This window comes from Giraffa tippelskirchi, chromosome 5 (assembly GCF_054371585.1).
Source record: "Giraffa tippelskirchi isolate mGirTip1 chromosome 5, T2T-mGirTip1v1.2.pri, whole genome shotgun sequence".
Classification (NCBI taxonomy): Eukaryota; Metazoa; Chordata; class Mammalia; order Artiodactyla; family Giraffidae; genus Giraffa; species Giraffa tippelskirchi.
In genome coordinates this window covers 100,345,146-100,368,606 of record NC_137279.1, presented here as the reverse complement: position 1 = coordinate 100,368,606, position 23,461 = coordinate 100,345,146, and the positions used below count along the sequence as shown (strand labels likewise).

Below are 23,461 nucleotides of genomic sequence, written 5' to 3'. Positions count from 1 at the left end.
AGGATTTACTGATGGATTAGATGCAGGACATAAGAAAAAGACAGATGTTAAGGATAACTCCAAAGTTCTTGGCCCAACCAACTGGGTTAATGGTAGTGCCACTTACCTTGATGGGGAAGTTGTGGAGAAGTAGAAGAGGAGTGAGAATTAAGAGTTTAGCACAGGCAATGGCAAGTTTAACACACATTAAATATCTTAAATATCCATGCAGAGATGTTGAGTAAACAGTTGGATATGAGACCAGAATTCAGGGGAAAAGTCCAGAATGAAGGTATAAATTTGGGAGACATCATGTAAATCATATTTTAAGTTATAGAATAGCTTGACATCACCAAAGGTGTGTGTGTGGGGGGGTTGGTAAGTGCAGGAGAAAAGGTCCAAGGACTAAGTCTTGACTCCAACGTTTAGAGATTTTTAAAAGGTAGATTCAGAGAAAACTGAGAAGTCAAGAAGTGAGGAACACCATCTGTCATAGAAGCCAAATGAAGAAACTATTCCAAGACTGCTAATGAGAAGTTGAGTAAAAAGACTGGAAACTGGCTACTGTTTCAGCACTCAGAGGTCACTGATGATTTTAACAAAGCTGTTTCCATGGAGTGGTAGGGGTGAATGCCAAATCACAGTTGGTTCAACAGAGAAGGGGGAGGGAAGAATCAAGAGTATAAAGAACTCTTTTGAGAAGTTTTGTTATAAAGGGGAGAAGATAATAGCACAGTACTTCAAAGATGTGGGAAACATTTTTCAAGACAGGAGATTTTATGGCATGTTTGTAAGCTAATGGGAATAACTGGTAGGGAGAGAAAATTAACAATACAGGAAAGAAATAATTACAGGGAAAGCTGGAGGGCTGGCCTTCGATAGGAGTAGGAATGGCTCATTCTTAGTAACAGGAAAGAGGGCCTTGTAGGTACCAATGCAGCTGGGTTAGCAGATTGGGGAGGGGTGATGGAGATGCAAGTTCTCTTCTGATTGCTTTTACTTTCTTAGTGAAATAAATATAGCAATTAGTAGGGTGAAGTGATATTGAAGGTTGAGGATAAGAAGATATGAATGTATTTAAGACATAAACAGGTGGGATTGATAGAACTTAACTGATCAGACATAGGAAAATGTGAGAGGAAGGAGGTAAGGATAGATTTCTGGCTTAGTAACTGAGTGGATGGTGTAGGTGTCTTCCATTCAAATAAGGCAGGCTTGCGGGGAGGGCAGGTCTAGCAGGAGAGAGGGAAAATTCTGTGTATATGGGACACCCAAGTGGACATGAGAGTCTGAAGCTTGGAAGAAAAAACCTGAATTAGAGAAGGAGATCTGGGAGTCATCACCATAAAGACAGTGGGAAGCAGAGAGGTTTTTGTGCTTGCTGTTTTCTCTGAGAAGTAAAGGAACTGATGGTTTGAGATCAGAGAAAGTTTGAAATAGATTCTGGGGAAGAATTAGAAAACTGAAAAGGAAATAGGGGACCATCAGGTAACTTTGGAGGCCCAGGTCAAGGTGGAGCACATATGCTGAGAGTGGTCCTGACCCACCATGAGGAGACCTCACCCACGCTCCTGGAGCTACAGCCACCAGAAGCCAGTGACCTCCCTGCTGGGTCTCCATAGCAGGGCTCCACCTCACTGCCCAGCTATGTGCCCTGACCTTTCACATGACACCCTTTCCTCCTTGCTTACCTGGTTAGCCGACCTTCTATATGACACTCTTTTCTCCTTACTTAACTGGTTAACTACTACTCACTCATTTTTCTCTATTCAGATCAGGGCAGAACCTCCCAAAAAACCTTTAACCGCTCCCCCCAGCCCCTGCCAATCAGGGCTGAGGGTATCTTCTCTGAACCCAAATAGCCCTCGAGGTACCTTATCACAGGATGAACCATACTGTATTGTCATCACTGATATACTTTATCTGCCTCTCCTACTGGACTGAAAAAACCTTGAGGGCAGAAACCTTTCACCCTTATAATGACCACTACTTAGTAGGTGTCCAATATATGCGTGTGAAATGAAGACAGGAAAATGACTGAGGTCCAAAACCACACGCAATTCTATAGCTTATGTCACAGGCAAGAAAAGGAAAGTGTTAGTCGCTCAGTCATGTCTGACTCTTTGCAACCTCATGGACTGTAGCCCACTAGGCTGCTCTGCCCATGGAATTCACCAGGCAAGAATACTGGAATGGGCAGCCATCCCCTTCTCCAGGGGATCTTCCCAAACCAGGGATGGAACCCGGGTCTTCCACATTGCAGGCAGATTCTTTACCATCTGAGCCACTAGGGAAGCCCCACGTCACAGGCAGCTGCCATGGAAATCAAGCCACAAAATAGGATATATCCTTTTGCTCTCAACATTATACCCTTTGCCTTTCAAGAAGAGACCTTAATATAACTATAGGAAAGAAATACCCTTACCTTATGTTAAAGTCCATTAACCCTTGTTACTGCCTTCCCCCCAAAAAACACTGGAGGCATTGTGTAAAGGAGTTTTATTTAAAAAATCCAGACATTTTACTTGTACAAATCAGTCACTCTCCATTTCCAAGTCCCATCACCTGTGCTTCAGAGCAGAGTATGTGGTATTTTTCTGGGCTTAAGGTATAAACTGACATGGTGTTCAAGAACTTGTCCAGTGGACAGAGCCGGTCAGGGCAACCTTTTGGCACTTGCTCCTGTGGAAGAGATGTAACTCAGCAGGGGCACTGGGGACCCTGTCTGGCTGTTTTCAGCTATGCCCAGAGTTCTGAAAGGCTTTGACCCAATCAGATGTGTACGTACACATGTAACAGCCAAGAAGCCCCCATTAATCAGTCAGCTTCCAGATTAAAAGCACTATGCCCCGCTCGTGAAAGTCACTCAATAACTGTTGATTGAATTGACTGGAAGACACATTGATGTTATACCCCTGGGAAGGCTAAAGGTCTAACCTTAGGGAGTGTTCAGCCTCTGCCCTGGACAGCAACCTGCTGAAGTGGCCAAGGCACCAGAGATGCTGATAGTACACATCACCTCCCAAAGACCTCATCATTAATTTTCAAAACAGGCCTCACAGTCAGGGGTTACATCTTGGGAGAGACACTCAGAAGGAAAGGTGGTCCTGTTGTTAGGAGGGTTCTGTGGCAGAACCGGGACATGGTTCCAGCCCCAGCCTGCCACTAAGGACCCAGTTCTGCCTTATCCCTGGGCCACAGCCATGAGAGGACCCAGAGAGCTCGTGTACCAGTGGAGACTCCCTGGGCCCAAGCAGGCGACTTGGTGCTAAACCAGGTGGGCCAGGTGGCTCAGCCGCCTCCCAACCATACCCCAGAGGTCGTACCTTCCCTCGGTAATAGAGCTGCACAAACCACTCCTTAGACTCCCGGTGCTGGTAGAGTTCCATGGTCAGGTCCACAGCAAATGGGGGCCATTTGTGGTCAAAAATTCCCAGGGTCATTAAGAGAGGCATGAGGGTCACATCGTGAGCTGCATAGAGGTACAGCTTCCTGCAAGAAAACAGTTCTCCACAGTTCTTCACCGCAGGACTCTGGAGGCCAGGACATCGCCTGCCTCCTTTGAGTGAGGAAACCAGGTGACATCTAGAAATCAGTTGAGCCTGGTATAAATCTCCTTTGAGGGACTTTCCTGGTAGTCCAATGGTTAAGAATCCACCTTGCAGTGCAGGGGACATGGGTTCAATCCCTGGTCCAGGAACTAAGATCTCACATGCTGTGGAGCAACTAAGCCCATGTGCCACAATTATTGGAGCCTGCGTGCTGCAATGAAGACCCAGCACAACCAAATAAATAAATGTGAGGGAAAAAAAAAAACTCCTTTGAAGTCGATGGGCTTCCCTGGTGACTCAAACAGTGAAAATTCTGCCTGCAATGCAGGAGACCCAGATTAGATCCCTGGGTTGGGAAGTTTCCTCTGGAGAAGGGAATGGCTACTCACTCCAGTATTCTTGCCTGGAGAATTTCATGGACAGAGGAACCTGGTGGGTTCCATTAACCCCTGGTGGGGTCGCAAAGTGTTTTCTCCAATATCAGGGGGCTTACAAACCACCTGGGAGTCTTGTTAAAAGGCAGACTCTGATTCAGTGGGTCAGGCTGCGGTAGAAAATCAAACAATCTCAGGTGATGGTGAAGCTGTTTATCTGCAGACCACACTTCGTTTAGCAAGTGCCTTGGACACACCTTCCAAATCCATGGTTCCTAATCTGGAGTTCCAGGCACCCCAAAAGTGGTTATGGAGGTTCATAAGCCATTTCCAACATTTTTAAATGCCAGTAGAATTCCTATCTTCCAATATACTCAATGAAGGTGTTTAAACAATCTATTAAGCAATTATCATTGTTTGGGGCTATTTTAATGCCAAATCAGTTCAGTTCATTTCAGTTGCTCAGTCGTGTCCGACTCTTTGCGACCCCATGGAGGCACGCCAGGCCTCCCTGTCCATCACCAACTCCCGGAGTTGTGATGTCCTAATTAGTTATTCCATTGGATGCATGTTCAATTAGTTTAAAAAGATGGGAAAATTAATTTAGGGTTCTTTTCTACTAAAATGAAAATTTCGAAACATGGTAGGACAGATGTGTCAGGAAGAAAGGTAGAAATGTTGTGAATGTCTCTGGGGTACATGGTCTCGAACATCTACTTTCAGTAACCGACGGCCTGGTTCTCACCCTCCTAGAACCTGGGTTCCCTCCCTGTAGCCAGAGCCCCCCACCACCACCACCCTCCTCAGTCACGCCAAGCCAGGCTGCTCGGCCAAGTACCTGGTCTTGCTGGGCGGAGTGGCAGGGTCCACAACTTTCAGCAGGTTGCTCTCCAGGATGTGGAGGAATGGGCCAACTGCCATCTGAAGGCCCTCCCTGTGGTGAGTAAACGGTACTGAAGTACCCAGTGGGCACTGGGCACCCAAGGAATGCAGGCTGCTTCTCCCCCTGGAGCTTCATGAGCCCAGTCAGAGAGCTGAGAAAAGACAAGGGATGCAAGGACAGAGACAGGCAGTAAGGACAGAAACAGCACTGCCTCAAGCTCTCTGTGCACCAAGACTGCACACAGCAGCAGGATACAGACCTGGTATGAACGTGGCTGAGATGGGAGGGGTGAGAGGATAGCAAACAGGATAAGTAATAGAGAACTAGGCCAAAACTGGGAAGGACAGGCTATAATGAATTCCAGAAATTCCAGAAGGCCCTTAGAAGAGCCATCTGAACGGAAATCGCCTAAATTACACTTCCTATGTGCCAGCTCCCCTTCTTTGGCGTTGAGACCATAAGGACTTTTCTTAATTTATTTGATTTAACAAGTTCAGCACTAGTGCTCTTGGGTTGGCACTGTGGCTCCACCACTTTCGTTCTCAAAATGGTCACCTCATGATCACAGGTGGTTACCTCAACTCAAAGCATATTTGAGAAGTAGTAAACAAAGCAGGAACTTGGAGCCAGTAAGCAGCAGAAAGTCTTGGTTTGGGTGACTCTCACTTTTTATCAAAGAGAAGAAAAATCTTTCCCAGAATTCCCAGAACCCAATCACTGACAAAAAGAGTTGCCAGGACTGGCTTAGACCAATCCTTATTCATGGTGACTGGCCACTTTTGTAAATCAAGGAAAGTTGAAGCAGTAGCTGAGGAGTAGGCAACCAATACCATAAGCAGCATATACTTTCCAAAGAATTCGTGCAGGCCAAGCCAAGATGGATGGCATTATGAAACTAGAACCATTTGTTCCTGAAGAAACATCAGTTTTAAGAAACCAGGGCTAATGGAAAAGAAAGTGGATTGGACCCAGATCTTGTTTAAAATGCAGGAGAAAGCAAACAATAGCTGTGGGCTAATTCTAACTCAGCTGTCCATTTTTGTCAATAGTTCCATTGGAACACAGTTGTGCCCGTTTGTTTGTGTATCATCTATGGCTGCTTTCATGCTACACAGACCGAGATGAATAGACACAACAGACAATGCACGGCCTGCAAAGCCTAATACATTTATTAAATATGTGTGTATGGACTTCCCTGGTGGCACAGTGGATAAGAATCCACCTGCCAAGGCAGGGGACATGAGTTGAATAGCTAGTCTAGGAAGAGTCCACACGTCGGAGAGCAGCTAAGCCTGCTTGTCACATCTACTGAGCCCTGGTGTGGCAATTACTGAAGCCCGTGCACCTAAAGCCCATGCTCTGCAACAAGAGAAGCCACCACAGTGAGAAGCCCATGCACCACAACTAGAGAGTAACCCCTGCTGCAACTAGAGAAAGCCTGAGCACACAGCAGCAAACATCCAGCGCAGCCAAAAAAATTCTATATGTAAGTATGTGCTGGTGGAGGGGAAGGCAGTAAGTGACAATTTAGGAACAGTGGGGCCACTTCAGGAAAAGATGAGGGAAGGTGGTCGGTCACAGGAATGGCAGTGAGCTGACAGGTGTGGCTGGAACCTTCCAGAAGCCTGAGGCAAGTGCAAAATGGATACACTGACTGAGTGGGAGAAAAGCAGGCAGAGGCTCCTAGTCTTATGCAAGATCAAGCAAATTCTTGAAGTGTTAGTGGCTTTTTCCTCGCATTCATCTTCCTCAGGATTTCCCCTCTATACTCCCCTCTCTTAACAAGTTACCCATTCTGAGTACAAGCTGAATGCTCTGAACCAACCATTAAAAGGTGTTTTCTTTTTCTTTTTTTTTTTTTTACTCCAAAAAATGCTTTATTAGAGATGAGTAAAATGACAAATCTGAGATGACTACAACCAGTCACTGGGGGCTCTGAAGATAACTCTGCTCCTGTGGGATCACAGACTGGCCAGGTCTCCAGGGTAAACAGCCCAGCCTCCCTGGCCACTCTGCCGCATTGGCCATTGGCATCTTCCAACCTCCCTCGCTTGTCCCGGTCCATCCCTGCCAGGACCCAGTGCCCAGCGCCCATAGAACTGATGTGTTAGACACTGATGATGGCTTGCTGCTGCTGCTGCTAAGTCATCATAGTCATGTCCGACTCTCTGCGCCCCCATAGACGGCAGCCCACCAGGCTACCCCGTCCCTGGGATTCTCCAGGCAAGAACACTGGAGTGGGTTGCCATTTCCTCCTCCAATGCATGAAAGGAAAACTGAAAGTGAAGTCACTCAGTCGTGTCCGACTCTTCGCGACCCCATGGACTGCAGCCTACCAGGCTCCTCCGTCCATGGGATTTTCCAGGCAAGAGTACTGGAGTGGGTTGCCATTGCCTTCTCCTAAAAGGTGTTTTCTTAAAAGGTGTTTTCTTATATTTGGGAAGAGAGATACCCTCCATTCTGATAGTGAGGAAATAGGCCTTCTAAAAAGAGAGCCCTAAATACCAGTAAAACAGAGAAAACACAGGATTGGTGGTCAGAAGATCTGGGTTCAAGTCCTGCCTCCACCTCTTGCTAGCTGAGCCTACGCAAGGTGGCCCACATCTCTCGGGCCCAGTTTCTCCATCGCTAAAGCCAGGACTTAGACTTGTCAGGGATAATGACACCAACCTCATGGTGAGAACAGGAAAATGATTTGTAAACTGTAATGTCATGAATAAAATGAGCAATAATTATTCTTCCTTCAGCATCCCCTGGTACCCCAATGTTTTGAAACTTCAAGGAAAAAGTCAGTGATTAAGAGAAACTCAATCAAGGGACTTCCCTGATGGTCCAGTGGCTAAGAGCTCCCTTATGCAGGGGGCCCAGGTTTGATCCCTGGTCAGGGAACTAGATCCCACATGCTGCCACTAAGACCCAGCATGGCCAAATAAATAAATGAAAATAAAATAAATACTTTAAAAAGAGAGAGAGAGAAACTCAGTCGAGTGGCAGCTCCCGGTTTTGTGTAACAGTGAGTGAAAACACTAGGTTACCAGTCCCCACTCCAGAAATGGAAGGACCCAGGGCTGAGTCTATTCAGAAGGCCAGCAGAATGGGGTGATTTCAGCCTCTGCACACAGAGACGCCAGCTGGCAGGTGTGAGCGGGCCTGACGGGTCCCCTTCCCCACACTCTTGGAGGCCTGACCAAGCATGACTGTATGCCGGTAGCTGAAGAGGCCCCCCTCACCTGTCTTTCCACTGCAGGATGTACGAGGCTGTGTCCACAGCTCTCTGTTCAATCATCCATGCAAACCTCTTCAGCGTGGGGCAGCTTGGGAGGTTGTGCACCTAAAAGGGCCATGGATACAGTTTTAGAAAGAAATACTCATCCAATGAGCCTGGCGGACGATCTGCTTCCATGGAGTCCAAGGGGACTGTCTTCTCCCAGAGAAAGACTGGCTCAAAACTCTATGTCCCCAAGGCCTGTCGGCAGCTATTCCTCCAGATCTGAAGGCCCAGAGAAAAACTGTTTTTTCCTCTCTTACTGATGCTCCTCATCTACTCCAAAGTGAAAAACATTTGTGTTCTTTTAAGCTAAAAAAATAAATAAATAAAATACAAGGCAAGGAATTCATAAATTTTTACTCGGCCTTCATCATCCCCAAAATGATTTCTAAAAAGTATGCCAAATAAATACTTTATCAGCTCTTGTTTTATAACCTCAAACCTATTTTACACATAAGCATAAGGTGTATTTCTGCCTTCAGGGCACACTGTCATCTTCACAAGAGAAGGAAGGAGGATCCAGGCTGTACAGCCTTTGGGTGTCTGACTTCTGAATCTGGAGCAGCATTTCCCATTGTGTGGGCTTCAGTATTTATTAGAAAAAAAAAAAGATTCTACAGCTAAACAAGCTTGAGAAAAACAGAATTAAAGATTAACCCATTTTCTTTCTCACAGTGCTCTCGGGTTCTTTAATAGGCTGACATGCATATAGACTCTCCAAAAAGTGATACAATAAAGAGGCATTCCAAACTTTTCAGACCATAATCCCTCCTTGTTCATCATCCACCCCAGCCCTGCCTGCCCACATTATACATACTTACTTGTGTCATGCGTATTCTAGCGAATATGCTTCAAGGAACTCTGGTCAAGAGTTAAAATGTCTACACTCCTAATTTGGTGAGGAGTTTACCGTACCTCTCAGTTCTCAGGTCCATTCTGCCAGCAAGTGCTTTCACAGCTGCCTCCAAGCCAGGAGGCCTCCACCCACTTCTAACTCAGGAGCCAGCCCACCAAGCCTTGCCCAGGCTCCCCCCACCCTCCCAGAGCCAAGGAGGACAGCCAGCCTACCTGCTCAGCAGCCATGTTGTCCAGCAGGAAGAGGAAGTCCACATCATCACTACTGGCAATGCCCATCCCTTCCTTCACTTTCTTCAAATCCTCTGAGATTCCTGGCTGCAAAGAAGCAGCCTGCCTCCGGCCTCTGCCAAAAAATAAAAAAGTTATTCCTTATATTTCTTTATATTGTATGGTGATTAAGTTTACAAAGTGTATCTAATTCATCATTTAGGATCTCATTTAACTTTCAACAACTCATTGCAGATAGCTAGTATAATTGTCATTTTAAAGATGGGTTAACTCTAGGAGGCCAACTGACTTGTGAGTTAGTACATATCAGGGCTAGAATAACGGATTTTCCAAATCCCATTCTATTCCCTTCTATTATAGCCAAAGCAATGCAAGCATGGCCAGGTCTGCTTGAAAAGATGTCTACTTCTTCTGGGGAACACACTCTACATAGTTTAAGTGCAGTCCCAAAATACCTGAAACCTGCATAGTGCCATCAGCTCCAAACCAATCTATCCTACACAGCAGCATGTTGGTAAGAGAAGGGGAATCTGTGTCTTCTTCGGCGTGCCCATCTAGATTTGCAGTTAATGACTGGCTTACTCATCTTTTCCATAACTTTCTTCAGTTACCCCATCTGAGAGCCCAGGACTAAGCACAAAGGATAACGCTCGGTAAATGGTGAAGCCCCACGTGTGGCTGTATACACCATCTCTCCACCCTAGCGTGTGGTCTCCCTGGATGTCCTGTACCTTCACCATGAACCTGTTCTATGAGCAACAGCTGCCTTCCGTCTGGACAGCTGATGTCAGACCCAAGTTTAATGCCATCTCTCCCATCCATTATCCACCAGCACAGACAGTCTGCTGGCAGAGGTGGTACAATGCTGCCTGTACCCCCACCCTGAAGAATCAGGGGCAGTTACCTGGTTCTTTCCCGCAGGTTCCAGCAGTATTGGTAGTTGGGGTACAAGACTTCCGAACTTGCTTCATCAGTGTGGATGATGATGGGTCCTGGAAGGGAAGGTGGGATGCACAGGCAGGAAGAGACTTCAGTTTGTTCTTCCCAGCAGCTCCACCCCCTTCTTTTTCTCTTTGTGTATACAGATGGAGTTGCTCCCAGAGGCCATCATCCAGGTTACTACTTAAGGACAGCGAATGCCTTCAATATGCTTTGGCTTTGCCAACAGGAGCTCCCCTGTGGTCTGAGAAAGCACACAGCAGCCCAGTTCTGTCGAGCACAACCTCTCCTGCTGGGCTACCTATAGCCTGGAGTAGGTACAGACCTGATCAGACTGGCACATCTGTGCTTAGTTGTGTCCGACTCATTGCAACCCTATGTACTGTGGCCTGCCAGGCTCCTTTGTCCATGGGATCTTCTAGGCAACAATACTGGAGTGGGTAGCTATTTCCTACTCCAGGCACATCTATGATGCATTCCAAAAAAAATGCCTGCCTCAAGATACTACCAGCACTCGGAGATTCTAACAAATAGGCCATCCCTTACTTTAGCAGATCAAGGTGATTTTCTTGCTTTGCAAAGTCCAATCCTATAGGCCAAAATGGGCTTTCCAGGTGGCACTAGTGGTAAAGAACTTTCCTACCAACGCAGGAGAAGTAAGACGCAGGTTCAATCCGAGTTGGGAAGATACCCTGGAGGAGGGCATGGCAACCCACTCTAGTATTCTTACCTGGAAAATCCCATGGACAGAGGACCCTGGCAGGCTACAGTTCATACAGTCACAAAGAGTCGGACACGACTGAAGCAACTCAGCATGCATGCATGCATACACCAATATGGTGACTTATGAAACAATCTGAGAAAGGTGCCTACAGGGTCACAAATCCTCTGAGACCCCATGGCCTTGCCCAAAAGAAAAGCCAGGCTTCTAGATGCACTGCTGCTGCTGCTGCTAAGTCGCTTCAGTCATGTCTGACTCTGTGCGACCCTATAGACGGCAGCCCACCAGGCTCCGCCGTCCCTGGGATTCTCCAGGCAAGAACACTGGAATGGGTTGCTGTTTCCTTCTCCAGTGCATGAAAGGGAAAAGTGAAAGTGAAGTCGCTCAATCGTCCGACTCTTAGCGACCCCATGGACTGTAGCTTACCAAGCTCCTCTGTCCATGGGATTTTCTAGGCAAGAGTACTGGAGTGGGGTGCCATTGCCTTCTCCGCTGGATGCACTAGCAGGAACCAAAGATTAGACTACAAACAGTGTTTCTTACACACCTCACAGCAGCTTGCTCCTGCTCAGAGTTGACAGGTACCCTTGTCTCCTGTCAATGCCCAAGGGAGGTGCTCTAACACCTTTTCATCCTTTGCTCTGCACCAGCGTCCTGTTCTACACAGCTCAAGCCTCTTCTCTTCTGATGGCAGAGGAGCTTTATGGGATTCACTGAGGTCAATCTGTGGAATGATTGCTATATTATGTGTTTAGTCGCTCGGTTGTGTCCAACTCTTTGCAGCCCCATGGACTATAGCCCACCAAGCCCTCAGCCCATGAAATTTTCCAGGCATGAACACTGAGTGTGTTGTCATTTCCTACTCCAAGTGATCTTCCCAACCCAGGTATCAAACCTACATCTCTTGCATCTACTGCATTGGTAAGCAGATTCTTTAGTGCTACCTGAGAAGCCCTTAGATGAATCCAAACCCCAAAGAACTACCATTCCCAAACAAATTACTGATAGTCAAAACCTTAGGATTAAAGAGTAGCCTACAGTGACTTGAGCAGAATACCAGAATTCACACACACTTGGCTGGTCTGGACAGGAGAAGGAAATCAGACTGTGTCATGAGTTTAGCCCTGAATGTACAACCAACCAGCAGGATGACTTTGGGAAGTCACTTCTCTTCTTTGGGGCTCACATGTAAATTGAAGGGGTAAGACTAGTATCAGCAATTTCCAATTGTTTCTAAAGCAGTGGGAGCTTTTTTCTCCCACTATGAAATAAGGTAATAAAAGAAAAGGGGTTGAGGGCTTCAAGGTAGGGGTCTGAAGCACAGTGTACTTGCATGCACCATCCCACTCCTTTTCTGTAGTTCCTGACCCCTCTGAAGAATCCTGGAGTTCTGCAGGACACATTGTAAAACAGACCTCATGATCAGAGGCCCTCTCCAGATACCCAAGTCTTCTGAAAAGCAAGATGGCACAAGAGTGAAAAGTATGGACTGTGAAACCAGACTGCCAGAATTTGAATCCCAGATCCTCCATTTACTAGCTTTGTGTACCTCAGACAGTCCTTTATCCTCTGCCTTAGTTCTCTTACCTGTGAAACAGGGATGCTACCTACTTCACAGGGTCATCACAAGAATTAAGTCAGTATCTGCAAAGCTCTTAGAACCATGTTTGATGTACAGCAAGTCCTTTAAATGTGAGAATAATAGTAACTATGATTTAAGCCTCTAATTAACACATGGTAATTCCTACCTGGTACCTGCCATAAATGTCTGGATAACAGACCTTCAGTTTATGATAAATAAGGTATATTTGAGCTGGCACTCTGATATGTGTTGAAGGAATGAATGACCAAATGATACAGAGCAACACCCTCCAGCCCTTTCCCACCAGCCTGATTCTCTGGAGCTTACTCAAAACCTTCTTGGACTTCGCTAGGATTTTACTCTTGAAACAATTACCAGAGTTGAACCACTCCCACCAATGTTAGCACCTTGTGCGGTTCTTTGGTCTATCCAAATCCCATGATACTGGCCAAGGCATGGAAGTAGCCAGGACACAAGTCAAGTTGGATGGAGTGTGAGGCTGTCCGAGTCCAGCGCAGGGAGCGGCTACCCAGGCGGCCACACCAGCAGTTGGTGATGATACCACTTCCTTCCTCGCAGAAAACCTGGGGCAGCTTGAGTCTGAGACCCGCCTGTAGATCAGGCTGCTAACCAAAAAACACCCTTTTTACATTACTTATACTTAAGGTGGTTCTGAGGACAGGACATTTGCCTTTCAGAAGCTGAGCAAGTGAACAGTTTTCAGAAGGCCATGCACTGTAGACTATTCCTAAGCTCAGGGGCTCCCAAAAGGTATGGAGAAGTCCACCCTGTTTGCTCTGTTACTTAGGCTGTTTGTGTTCAGCCAACGTCAGCCAGAATTGGCAGCCAAACCCAAACCAGCTAGGGGCAAGGCCAGCTTCCTTTGGTCTGGAGGTTCTGTATCTTACACATTTTTTAAAAGCCTGATGTAAATTGTATCTCTATTTGACATACTGCTAAAGAAGCTAAACAAAGTAACAAGAACTTTTGCCTTATGGCATCATTTGACTATTTTAATATTGGTGAGGTCATGATGATCTGAAACTCAGACCAGTAATTAAGTGTAAATTTGAATCGATTACAAATGATAAAATGCAGCTTCACTTGATAGTCAAAAGCCCTCAAATACATGAGATCCATAGGGAAAATAATAAACGTAGTCCTTGAGGGTGGAAAGTTGGAGAACCCACTAGTGTGATCATTCACTGGCTGAATATGTCAAAACCCAAACTCGACAGACTTTCTTAACTGGGAAAGGCCATATAGGACACTATTAACACCACCTGGGTTATGCTGTGGATTATCACCAAGACCAGGGCTGTGGCAGCAGGCCTGGGTCCCAGTGAAGAGTTCCTCTTATTCTCTTTCCTTTCCAGCAGTGTCCCAACTAAACAAAAAGCCCCAAGTATTGTTTGAAAAATCTGGCTCCAGCTACCCTATGCAGCTTGTGTAGACACTTGAGAGGAGCCAAGGGTGCATCGGAGCAGCTGATATGTCGGTGTAGGTGTGAGGTCAGGCTGGCAGGTGCAGCGGCAGGCCAGACAGGGAGGGGTCCGCCACACAGCTGGTACACCAGAGAGGCCCCAGGAGCAGGAGGAGAGAGACCCAGGTGGGGACAGACATCAAGCAAGAGAGAGCGGGGCTTTGGAAGCAAGACGAAAAGGCACCTCAGGGACAGGGGCTGACTTGTAGACCCTGAACTCGAACCTTCTTTTTGACGCTGGAAAAGTCCAGCCAGCAAACAGCGGGTAGACTCCAGGTTCCGATAGATGTTGGTGGAACGGATGCTGGAAACAAAACAAAAACATAGGGAAACTCACAGAAGGAAGATTTACATGTGCACGCTACCTCATTCCACAGAGCACTCATAGGCTTTCTAAACTACATAAAGGGAGCTACTACAGTGTTAGTCACTCAGTCATGCCTGATTCTTTGTGACCCCATGGACTATAGCTTGCCAGGCTCCTCTGTCCATAGAATTCTCCAGGCAAGAATACTGGACTGGGTAGCCATTCCCTTCTCCAGGGGAGCTTCCCAACCCAGGGATCGAACCTGGGTCTCCTGCACTGCAGGCAGATTCTCTACCATCTGAGCCACCGGGGAAGCCCCAAAAGGGAGCTAGAGGGCTGGGAAATACCTTTTCTCTCTTTGTGGGATGGCTGCCCAAGGGACCTGAGGGCCAGTGAACATGACCTCCAGGGACCACTTGTTCTCCGAATTCTATCATATTAGGGTAACTGTCCCCAGACTGCCTAGGAGGTTCTAGCAAGGGAACGCAGCTTCTTGCATACCCTTAACCGAAGAACGGTTCTCTTCTCTCAGGGAAGGTCGTCCTCTTTGACTGAGCACGCAGCATCAGGAGGGATACACAGAACAGTGAGAGAGGAAGGGGACACCAGCCTAGCCAGCCAGATGAGCCAAATCAACCCTGGCGATCAATGGGGCGACAGGTTGCAGCCAGATCACCCTCACATCTCCCACCTAGACCACCTCGGATGAGAGTGGGAACCACATAGAGGGTCAGGACAGGTTTTCTCACATTTAAGACCTGACATTGGGTGCAATATTCCTTTCTCAAGTGACTCACAAGACCTCCTGTGGGTTGAAGGTTGGTGAAAGAAAGGGGACGTCCTCCACGTAGTTCTTCCTCAGCCTCTCCCCGAGGGCAAACATCTGCTCCATGCCCACCTTGGTCAGCTGTCCAGCAAACATGCCCCCCTGAGGTGTGGGAGGAGAGAGAAGAATGAAGAAATCTCACAGCCTGCTAAATCACTTCAGCCCAGGGCAGACCATCACAGCTCTGCAAGGTGCTTAGCGAGCAGGAAAGCATCACTCACCTTCAGCATGGTCTCACGGTACTGAGAGTCAAAAGGAGAGTGTGGTTTTGGGCCACCAGCAAGATTGGTGACTGTGTAATCAAGCTGAGTTTGGGGTGGGACTTCTAATAGCTGGGGCTTCCACTCTACCTGCTGTGAGCACAAAAAAACAACACATTGCTTAAAAAGGTTCTGGAAACTTAGAACGTTAACATCTGGCAGCACATAGCTAGAATCACACTGATGCTAGATGAGCAACCTTCACAAGAAGGATGGGAAGAAGGAAAGAAACTTCAACTACAGCTCCAATTAAGGGAAGAAATGACTGTAATTTATTAATCCAGGTATCCTCAGCCCAAGTCCTGTAAATGCCACACTAGTACTCACTGCTGAGGGGCTATTCCGGCACCAAGCCCAGACTGAAGTAAAGGGTAGAAGCAGCCAGAAGGCCAGGCACCCAATACTTGGTGAATGAATGAATGAACAAATGAATGAATATAATACAATCTCAGTGACCATATACTTGTAAGAATTTTTAAGGACTCAACCTGCAGGGTTTTGTGGCCTCTCGTTAAAGACTCTACTTAATGCCCTTTGAACTACTACATATATCTCTTCCTTTTATCCAGTTTCTCAAACAAATAGCTGCCCTCTAAGAAACCTTCACTTTTTACCATCTTCCTTTATTCCCCATAATCTGGCTCCTGCCCCAACTGTACTGGTTTTCAAAACATAACAAGTAGTCATAGGCCTCACAGCTCCAACAGCCCATAAAATTCTTATACTCATTGAGTCGGATGTGATGACTCAATTTTAAAAACAAGTCTTTCCTTCTAATTCCATATGCCAGCTCCTCTTCCCAACTTATTATGACTCTCAATGCTATCCCAATTCTAATCCCTAAAACTCAAACCTGACTCTTTCCATCGCTCCCCCATTTCCACCCCAAACCCTGTGGATCACTGGCTAGAAAAAAATGTCACTCCCACTGGTCCTTCTTTTATCTTATTATTAGAGTAAAATCCTTATTGTTTTTTTAGTCGCTATGTCGTGTCTGACTCTTTTGCAAACCCATGGACTATAGCCTGTCAGGATCCTCTGTCCATGGGATTTCCTAGGCAAGAATACTGAAGTGGGTTGTCATTTCCTTCTCCAGGGGATCTTCCTGACCCAAGGATTGAACCCATCTCTCCTGCACTGGAACTCCTGAGCCACCAGGGAAGCTTCATAAAACCTTATTACTAATACATGAAAAGATGCTCAACATTGCTCATTATCAGAGAAATGCAAATCAAAACTACAATGACATATTACCTCATACCAGTCAGAATGGCCATCATCAAAAAAAAAAAAAATCTACAAATAGTAAATGCTGGAGAGGAAGTGGAGAAAAGGGAACCCTGCACTGCTGGTGGGAATGTAAACTGATATAGCCGTTATGGAAAACAGGATGGAGATTCTTTAAAAAACCAGGAATAAATCTACCATGTGACCTAGCAATCCCACTACTGGGCATATACCCTGAGAAAACTACAATCCTAAAAGATACATGTACCTCAATATTTATACTATTTACAACAGCTGTTGTAAAGAGCAACAATATTTACAATAGCCAGGACATGGAAACAACCTCAGTGAAATGAATGGATAAAGAAATTGTGGTACATTTATACAATGGAATATTACTCAGCCATAAAAAGGCCTGGAGTTTCTTTAGCTGAAGCAGGAGTGGGAACTCAGAGCCCCAGTCACTCAGCATCCCTTTAGCCCACAGGCTCCACAGAATGGTTTGAAGGCTATCAGATAGATCACAACTGAAATGGAAAGACTCAACACAGAAAAAGCCAATTTCAAGATGTCTGTACTAAAACCAGCGAGTGCCTAAGGGCTCATCTAAGGCAGTCAGAACAGAAAGGGTGAATTCAAGACATTGCGTCAATCCTGGCAAGTAAGTAGATAAAAGCTTTTTTTTTTTTTTTCCTTTTTTTGGAGGCTATATTGGTAGGTGAACAAGAAAGAATAAAGAAAAAAATTACTTTGACTTGGAGTCTGGGTGCATGAGGTGGTAAGGGGTGATGGAGGTACTTCTTGACTAAAACTGAGGCCAAGACAGAAGAATAGTTAACAAACTGAGTTCAGTTTTGTACAATTTGAGATATCTCCTCTGAGTTTCCTGCATTCCCAGCATATTCCCATAACTGGAGTCCATTTTTGTCTCTTTTCTTCATCACACTGTAAACTCTTTTCTTTTTTATAGCTGAGACTGAATTATCCATCCATGTAAGTCCAGTGTCTGAGCACAGGTCCTGATGCCAGGTCCATTAAGGCCTGCTCAGCCACACTAAAAAGTCTTCTCCTGTTAGGTGTATCCACCAACAGAGGACCTCTGGTTTTTCCAGAAGATGACTCCTGAGGTCTAGGTCACGTCAAGTCTAAAATACATGTTTTCAGGCTTTCAAGAATGGATGATAAATCAGTTCAAGACACAGTGTCCATCCCACATACATACTGTCATTCTTGTTCCTGTTTTTCAGTCCAGAGTCAGTAGCAAAGAGTAACTTTATAATTTTATTTATTTATACTCCATTTTCAAGAACTAACTTGAAGTAGGTGGTAGCAATACCTAAAATATAGCAAGGTAACCAATTTATTTATTTATTTTTTGGCTGCACCACAAGGCTTGTGGGATCTTAGTTCCCTGACCAAGGATTGAAACTGTGCCCTCAGCGGTGAAAGCATGGAATCCTAAGCTCTGGACTGCCAGGGAATTCCCAATATAACCAATTCAAAGTCGAAAAGAAAGACAAAAGTAAGCAAGTAGAGTGATCAAAAAAATGGATACAGCAATAAAGTTTCTCAAAAAATATTAATACATGCTGTGAAGATCTATATACTTACTGTAGGTGGGCCAAAAGATTCAGCACTAAGCTTTCTGGCTTTTATGTAAAAGGAGAAACCTGATCAGCTAGACAAGCTTAAAGATAAAAGCAAGCCAACTGTTCAGGAGAAGCACACCATTTCTCAAGTGAACAGACAAATTCCTCCCAAGGGTCCTCATAAAGAGGATAGAGGAATATAATGAACATCTTTTCAGTAGTCACAGCAATGAGTTTTGTGGGATTGTTTCTTATTGTTCTCTCGACACAGAATGATAGCATCTCACCAAAGCACATTTCCATGAAGACAATACTATACAGGGATCAATATGTTACATTCCAGGTAAAAGGAAAAAAAAAAAAATCTACATAAAAGTAAACAAAAACTTCCAGGTGTAGTTTTCAGAATAAACTAATGATGTGAAAGCTTGCACACTGCACACTACTATAGCTGGAAAAATTTTTTAAAGTTACTGATGCCTGAGCTCCGTCATGAGTTAATCACATCCAAATCTCCCAGGGATGGGGCCTCAGTTTTTTAAATGCTACTCAGTCTAGATAATTATATTCACCAAAGAAGCTTTTATCATGACTGGGTGCTCTGAGTCAACTAAATTAGAATCTCTGGGAGAGAGACCTAGGCTTCAGTATTTTTTAAAGTTCCCCAGTTGAATCCAATGTCCCACCAAGGTTAAGAACCACCATTGCACAGGAATTAATGGACTGATTGGCACATCCTTTATGTAATGCTTCCTGAAAACCACTTATCTTAGCTGAGCTTTGAATAAGTGTTAATCTACAATGATACTGACATCATCCTTCCCAGCCCACTTGACGTTATTCTTCCCGGCTCATTTACACTATAGAATAAATATGGACTTGAATGTCTTCATGAACTGTGGAGTTTGAACACATTGGACTTTATTTTCTAAAAACTGAAGAGTCTTCCTGGGTTGGGGGCTATCTTGCCATGAAATAGAGAGAAGCTGACAAAAATCCAAAAGTAGGGCCAAATTTATTTTTGGAAAGTGTACTTGGATCTAATCTAACAATCAGAAAAAATGACCAATCAAGTTCCAAAGTTTTATTTCCAGAGCACAGATACAATACTTTTAGGAAGACAGGTTAATTCATCAGTCATTCAATCATAAAAAAAAAAGCTCAATAAAACATCTAGTTTTAAACAATGATATTTTCTAAGGATTTGTGAGATAATGAATGCATTGACTTGTCACGTGTTTATCTATAAACCAGTCAGAAGTCTGGAAACATCTACCAAAGGCAATTTTAGTTTTAGAACTGCTGCCAAATAGTCCTTTCCAACTCTAATTAATAGCAGAACCCAGGAAGATTAGAAAATCCCATTAACAACCTCTATCAAACTGGAGCTTGGAAAAGAAATCCTGATAGAATAGCCAGAAACAAGTCACAGGAGGCTGATGACACCTGTTCATAGCCTAAGTTGAACAAAGGCTGGTTATACCCCTTGCTTTTATGCACAAGACTTTATACAGAATAACCAAAGGCGTTCAGTGCATCTACATAAAATCTGAAAATGTGAGCAGGCCTGAGTGGTAATGTGCCTTATTTAATTGCAAAATGAGACCAAGGACTCAAATGCACCATATTTTGTGGCTACAAAAACAGAAGATGTAGGAAGCCAGCATTCTACCTTAGCTACGACTGCCCCTTCCAACATAAAGGCAGAGATACCCATCACACCCAGTGGCTCAGGAGAAAGCCCTAGAAGAATCTAAATCTTTTTCTGGTTCCTTCAGGGAACATATATACTGTCTGAAAGAGGTCCAGGCCTACACATTCAGACTTTTATTCTTGGGCTCCAAAATCACTGCAGATAGTGACTGCAGCCATGAAATCAAAAGACGCTTCCTCCTCAGAAGAAAAGCTATGACCAACCTAGCTAGACAGCATATTAAAAAGCAGAGACATTACTTTGCCAACAAGGGTCCGTCTAGTCAAAGCTATGGGTTTTCCCAGTAGTCATGTATGAATGTGTGAGCTGGACCATAAAGAAGGTTGAGTACCAAAGAACTGATGCTTGTCAACTGTGGTGTTGGAGAAGACTCTGGAGAGTCCCTTGGACTGCAAGGAGATCAAACCAGTCAATCCTAAAGGAAATCAATCCTAAATATTCATTGGAAGGACTCATACTGAAGCTCCAATACTTTGGCCACCTGATGCAAAGAGCCAACTCATTAGAAAAGACCCTGATGCTGGGAAAGTTTGAAGAGGAGAAGGGGATGACAGAGGACAAGAAGGTTGGATAGCATCACCGACTCAATGGACGTGAGTCTGAGCAAGCTCTGGGAGATAGTGAAGGACAGGGAAGCCTGGCGTGCTGCAGTCCATGGGGTCACAAAGAGCTGGACACGACTGAGCAACTGAACAACAACAATTCTCTACCAAGAATAAATGGAGAAGAAAGGGGAGTATACAAGAGATGGGCTGTACAAAACTAGAAGGAAAATTTAGTGACCTAATATAAAAAGGCAAAGTAAGAGACTGAGAAAAGATCCAAATATTTGAATAAGGAAAGAAAGAGAAGGAAAGGAGTCAAGTTCAGGTACCAGATAGAATGTGGAATAGCCATATAGAAAGGCTAACTAGAAACTTGATAATAGAATTTAAGTGCCTACCAAGATTTATTATGTGGGAAATGCTTTGAGGTTTGATTTCATGTGTGGCCAGCTTTAAAAACTGGGTTTTCAGTTGTACACCGTGAGTTGTAGAACCCTGAGGATTTCTTAAAAGCAACTATCATGAGTATGCCTAATATCAATTTGGACATCCTGCTGAACCTGCTCCAACATCAACCTGGAGAACCAACAACGCGAAAGCACCCCACAGGTAAGTTTGCCACCTGGATGCCTGGGAATTCCAGGTTGCCTCTTTATCTTCATTAGGAAGACAATTCTTTAATCACAGGCCTGCCTGCTCTGAAAGGCCAGAGATCTTTACTGGGTCTCCCCAAGAATCAAATCCAGAAAGGGTAATCATCTTCAAAACCAGCTATTTGTACTTTAATCATAATTATCCTGAGCAAAATCGAGTGGATTTTAAGACTGATCAATTAATTTTGTTTTTTCCTACCTCAGATCCCTTCTACAATAAGTTTAGGAACCCAGAATGAAAAAGGAGAGCCCCAAGATACAGCACTTGTTGCCAAAAAAATCTTCAGGATCTCAAACGGTCTCCAGTAAACCCGGAGAGAAAGTTGAGGTAAAACCTGTTCCCCAAAGTGATGTTGGTATTCTTGTTTAGTCGCTAAGTCCCTCCAACTCTTTTGCAATCCCATGGACTACAGCCCACCAGGCTCCTCTGTCCATGGGATTTTCCAGGCAAGAATACTGGAGTGGGTTGCCATTTCCTTCCGCCCGGATCTTCCCCACCCAGGGAATCGAACCCCTGTCTCATGCATTGGCAGGAGCCACCATTGAGCCACCAGGGAGGTTCCTTCCCAAAGGCATTATTAACCTCTCTTATCCACTGTGAGCCCAATCAGGTTGGTTCCTGTCACAAAGGTCCCTGCAACTCTTTGGCAACCATTAAAATGGTCACACAGAACTGCATTACACCCTTGTACTCAAGTTCCCACAAATATTCACTAGAAATACAGAGTTTCAGGCTCCCACATCTACTGAATCCACATTTTAACAAGATCCCTAGGCGATTTATATGCACCTAGGGAAGCACACTACTACTAGCTGGGCTACATCACAGCCATGGGAAGTTTCCGGGCTGCCCCACAATCCGGGTGTCCGAGGGGGCTGGGAGGGGTTGGGGGTACATGGTCAGCACCTGTGTTCACACTGTTTTCCCTTCGTCAGGACCCAGTCCGAATCCCCGCTCCGTGAGAGTAAAATTCCAAAGGTGGTGCGCGTTGGTAAAAGACCCTGGCCCGCCACTAGCTGGCCACACAGTTCTCGCTCCCCAACCGTGCCGGTCTCTCTCACCTGGTCCTCCTGCGGGAGCTGCTTGAGAGGGCTCCGCGCCCCGTGTCGAAACACGACTTGCACCATTTTCAACTCCAATAGGCTTCGGTCGACGGGATTCTGGTCGTCCGCCCCCCTAGGCTCGGCCAGGGCCACCCGCCGCTGGTGGAGGCAGTAAGCTAGCGAGGTCAGGACGCCCACAGGGGTCCACATGCGCAGCTTGAAGACCCGGGAGATCATGGTGGAAACCCCTCGGCTGCCCTTCGGGGTGAGGGTGCAGAAAGCGAATACAAGTCCCCCGCGGGCGACGGGGCTCAGCAGCCTCCCCTAAGTTCCCGGGAACCGGAGGGTGCACACATCCAGCCGCCCAGGCTGCGACTGCTACGACTCCCAGCTTTGAACGGGACCCAGAGCAGCGAAGACTTCTCGGGAGTTTTAACCCGGGTCGGGGTTGGCCGCTCCTGCAGCAGACTGGGCGGGGATACCGGGAGCCGGGGAGCTCAGCTTCTTACATTTCGTCCTCTAGGGAACCTTCAACTTGTATTTCAAGTTCGGCCTCCAGCACTCTTGACAGGACAGAAACACGCCTTGAGTTCCTACGTGGCAGTGGCTGCGTTAACAAAGACCGCTGAACTCTACTTTTTTACGAGTAATATGCCAGCCACTTTCTCACCTACCCAGGGACTTGCCCCAAGTGGGCCCGCGCAAAGGAGCACGGGAAAACGAGTCCCGTGACGCTTGTCCGAGAACTCTGAGTTGCGAGAACTACAACTCCCACAAGGCTGCGCGGCCCGGGCCCTAGCTGGAGGTATTACCCCCGCCCTCCGCAGTGGGCCTAGCCTGGTAGGCTAGCAGATGGCAAGTCTCCGGGGCAGGGCGGGAATGTGTGTGGGAATGAATTGGCGAGTTTGCAGGCTGATTGGGTAGGAGACATGAAGAAAGGGGTAGATAGAATTGGGTAATGTAGATCCTCTATTTGGAGTCTAGGGAGCATAGAAGACTTCCTTGAAGTTGAAGTTACTGAGTTAAGAGCCAAGGCACCACTTACTGAATGATTACTCTTGGCTGCACGGGCGGTGGGGAGGGGTGGGGGCTTTATATTTAATCATTTGATATCCCACTTCTATGTTTAAAGAGATTTAGATCGTTGCAAACGTATAGAAGTTCAAGCTCATTGATGCGTTACTTGTATCCAGAATATTTCTTGTGGAAAAATCAGGCCTTGTCTGTAGATGTCCCAGTGAGTAAGCACCTTAGCTAGCCTAAACCACCTGATGGTCTGGTTTCTCATGAATATACTGCAGCTCCAAACTTCTGTTCCACGTCTTTGCACAGGGCACATCTGTGTCCTCAAGGCAAAGGTCAAGTTGTGAGGAGAGTCTGAGTATATTGACATAAAAAAAAAAACCAACTGAGTAAATTTGAAGATTTAA

General features: G+C 45.7%; 1 protein-coding gene and 1 long non-coding RNA gene across 7 annotated transcripts; one reads left to right on the top strand and one right to left on the bottom strand.

The window, feature by feature from the left end:
- The first annotated feature begins 2,463 nt into the window (after positions 1-2,463).
- LOC145507772 (uncharacterized) lies at positions 2,464-7,930 on the top strand. The gene is made up of 2 exons (XR_014055114.1): positions 2,464-6,621; positions 7,195-7,930. It is a non-coding gene; the product is annotated as an uncharacterized LOC145507772 (long non-coding RNA).
- Positions 2,464-22,720, bottom strand: ACP6 (acid phosphatase 6, lysophosphatidic). 6 transcript variants are annotated; one of them, XR_014055113.1, is made up of 10 exons: positions 22,050-22,720; positions 15,221-15,352; positions 14,971-15,101; positions 14,091-14,170; positions 10,046-10,133; positions 9,124-9,256; positions 8,018-8,118; positions 4,743-4,938; positions 3,306-3,741; positions 2,464-2,661 (listed from the first exon to the last, which is right to left on the bottom strand). XR_014055113.1 is itself a non-coding variant. In XM_081495175.1 (10 exons), the coding sequence occupies exons 1-10, from the start codon at positions 22,266-22,268 to the stop codon at positions 2,518-2,520; spliced, it is 1,560 nt and encodes a 519-aa protein (XP_081351301.1). In that variant the 5' UTR covers positions 22,269-22,720; the 3' UTR covers positions 2,464-2,517. The 6 variants fall into 6 exon arrangements, 4 of the variants coding, with proteins under 4 accessions (XP_081351301.1, XP_081351304.1, XP_081351302.1 ...); XR_014055112.1 differs by having other exon boundaries at positions 3,306-3,471; XM_081495175.1 differs by having other exon boundaries at positions 4,743-4,838.
- Between the last annotated feature and the right edge of the window lie 741 nt (positions 22,721-23,461).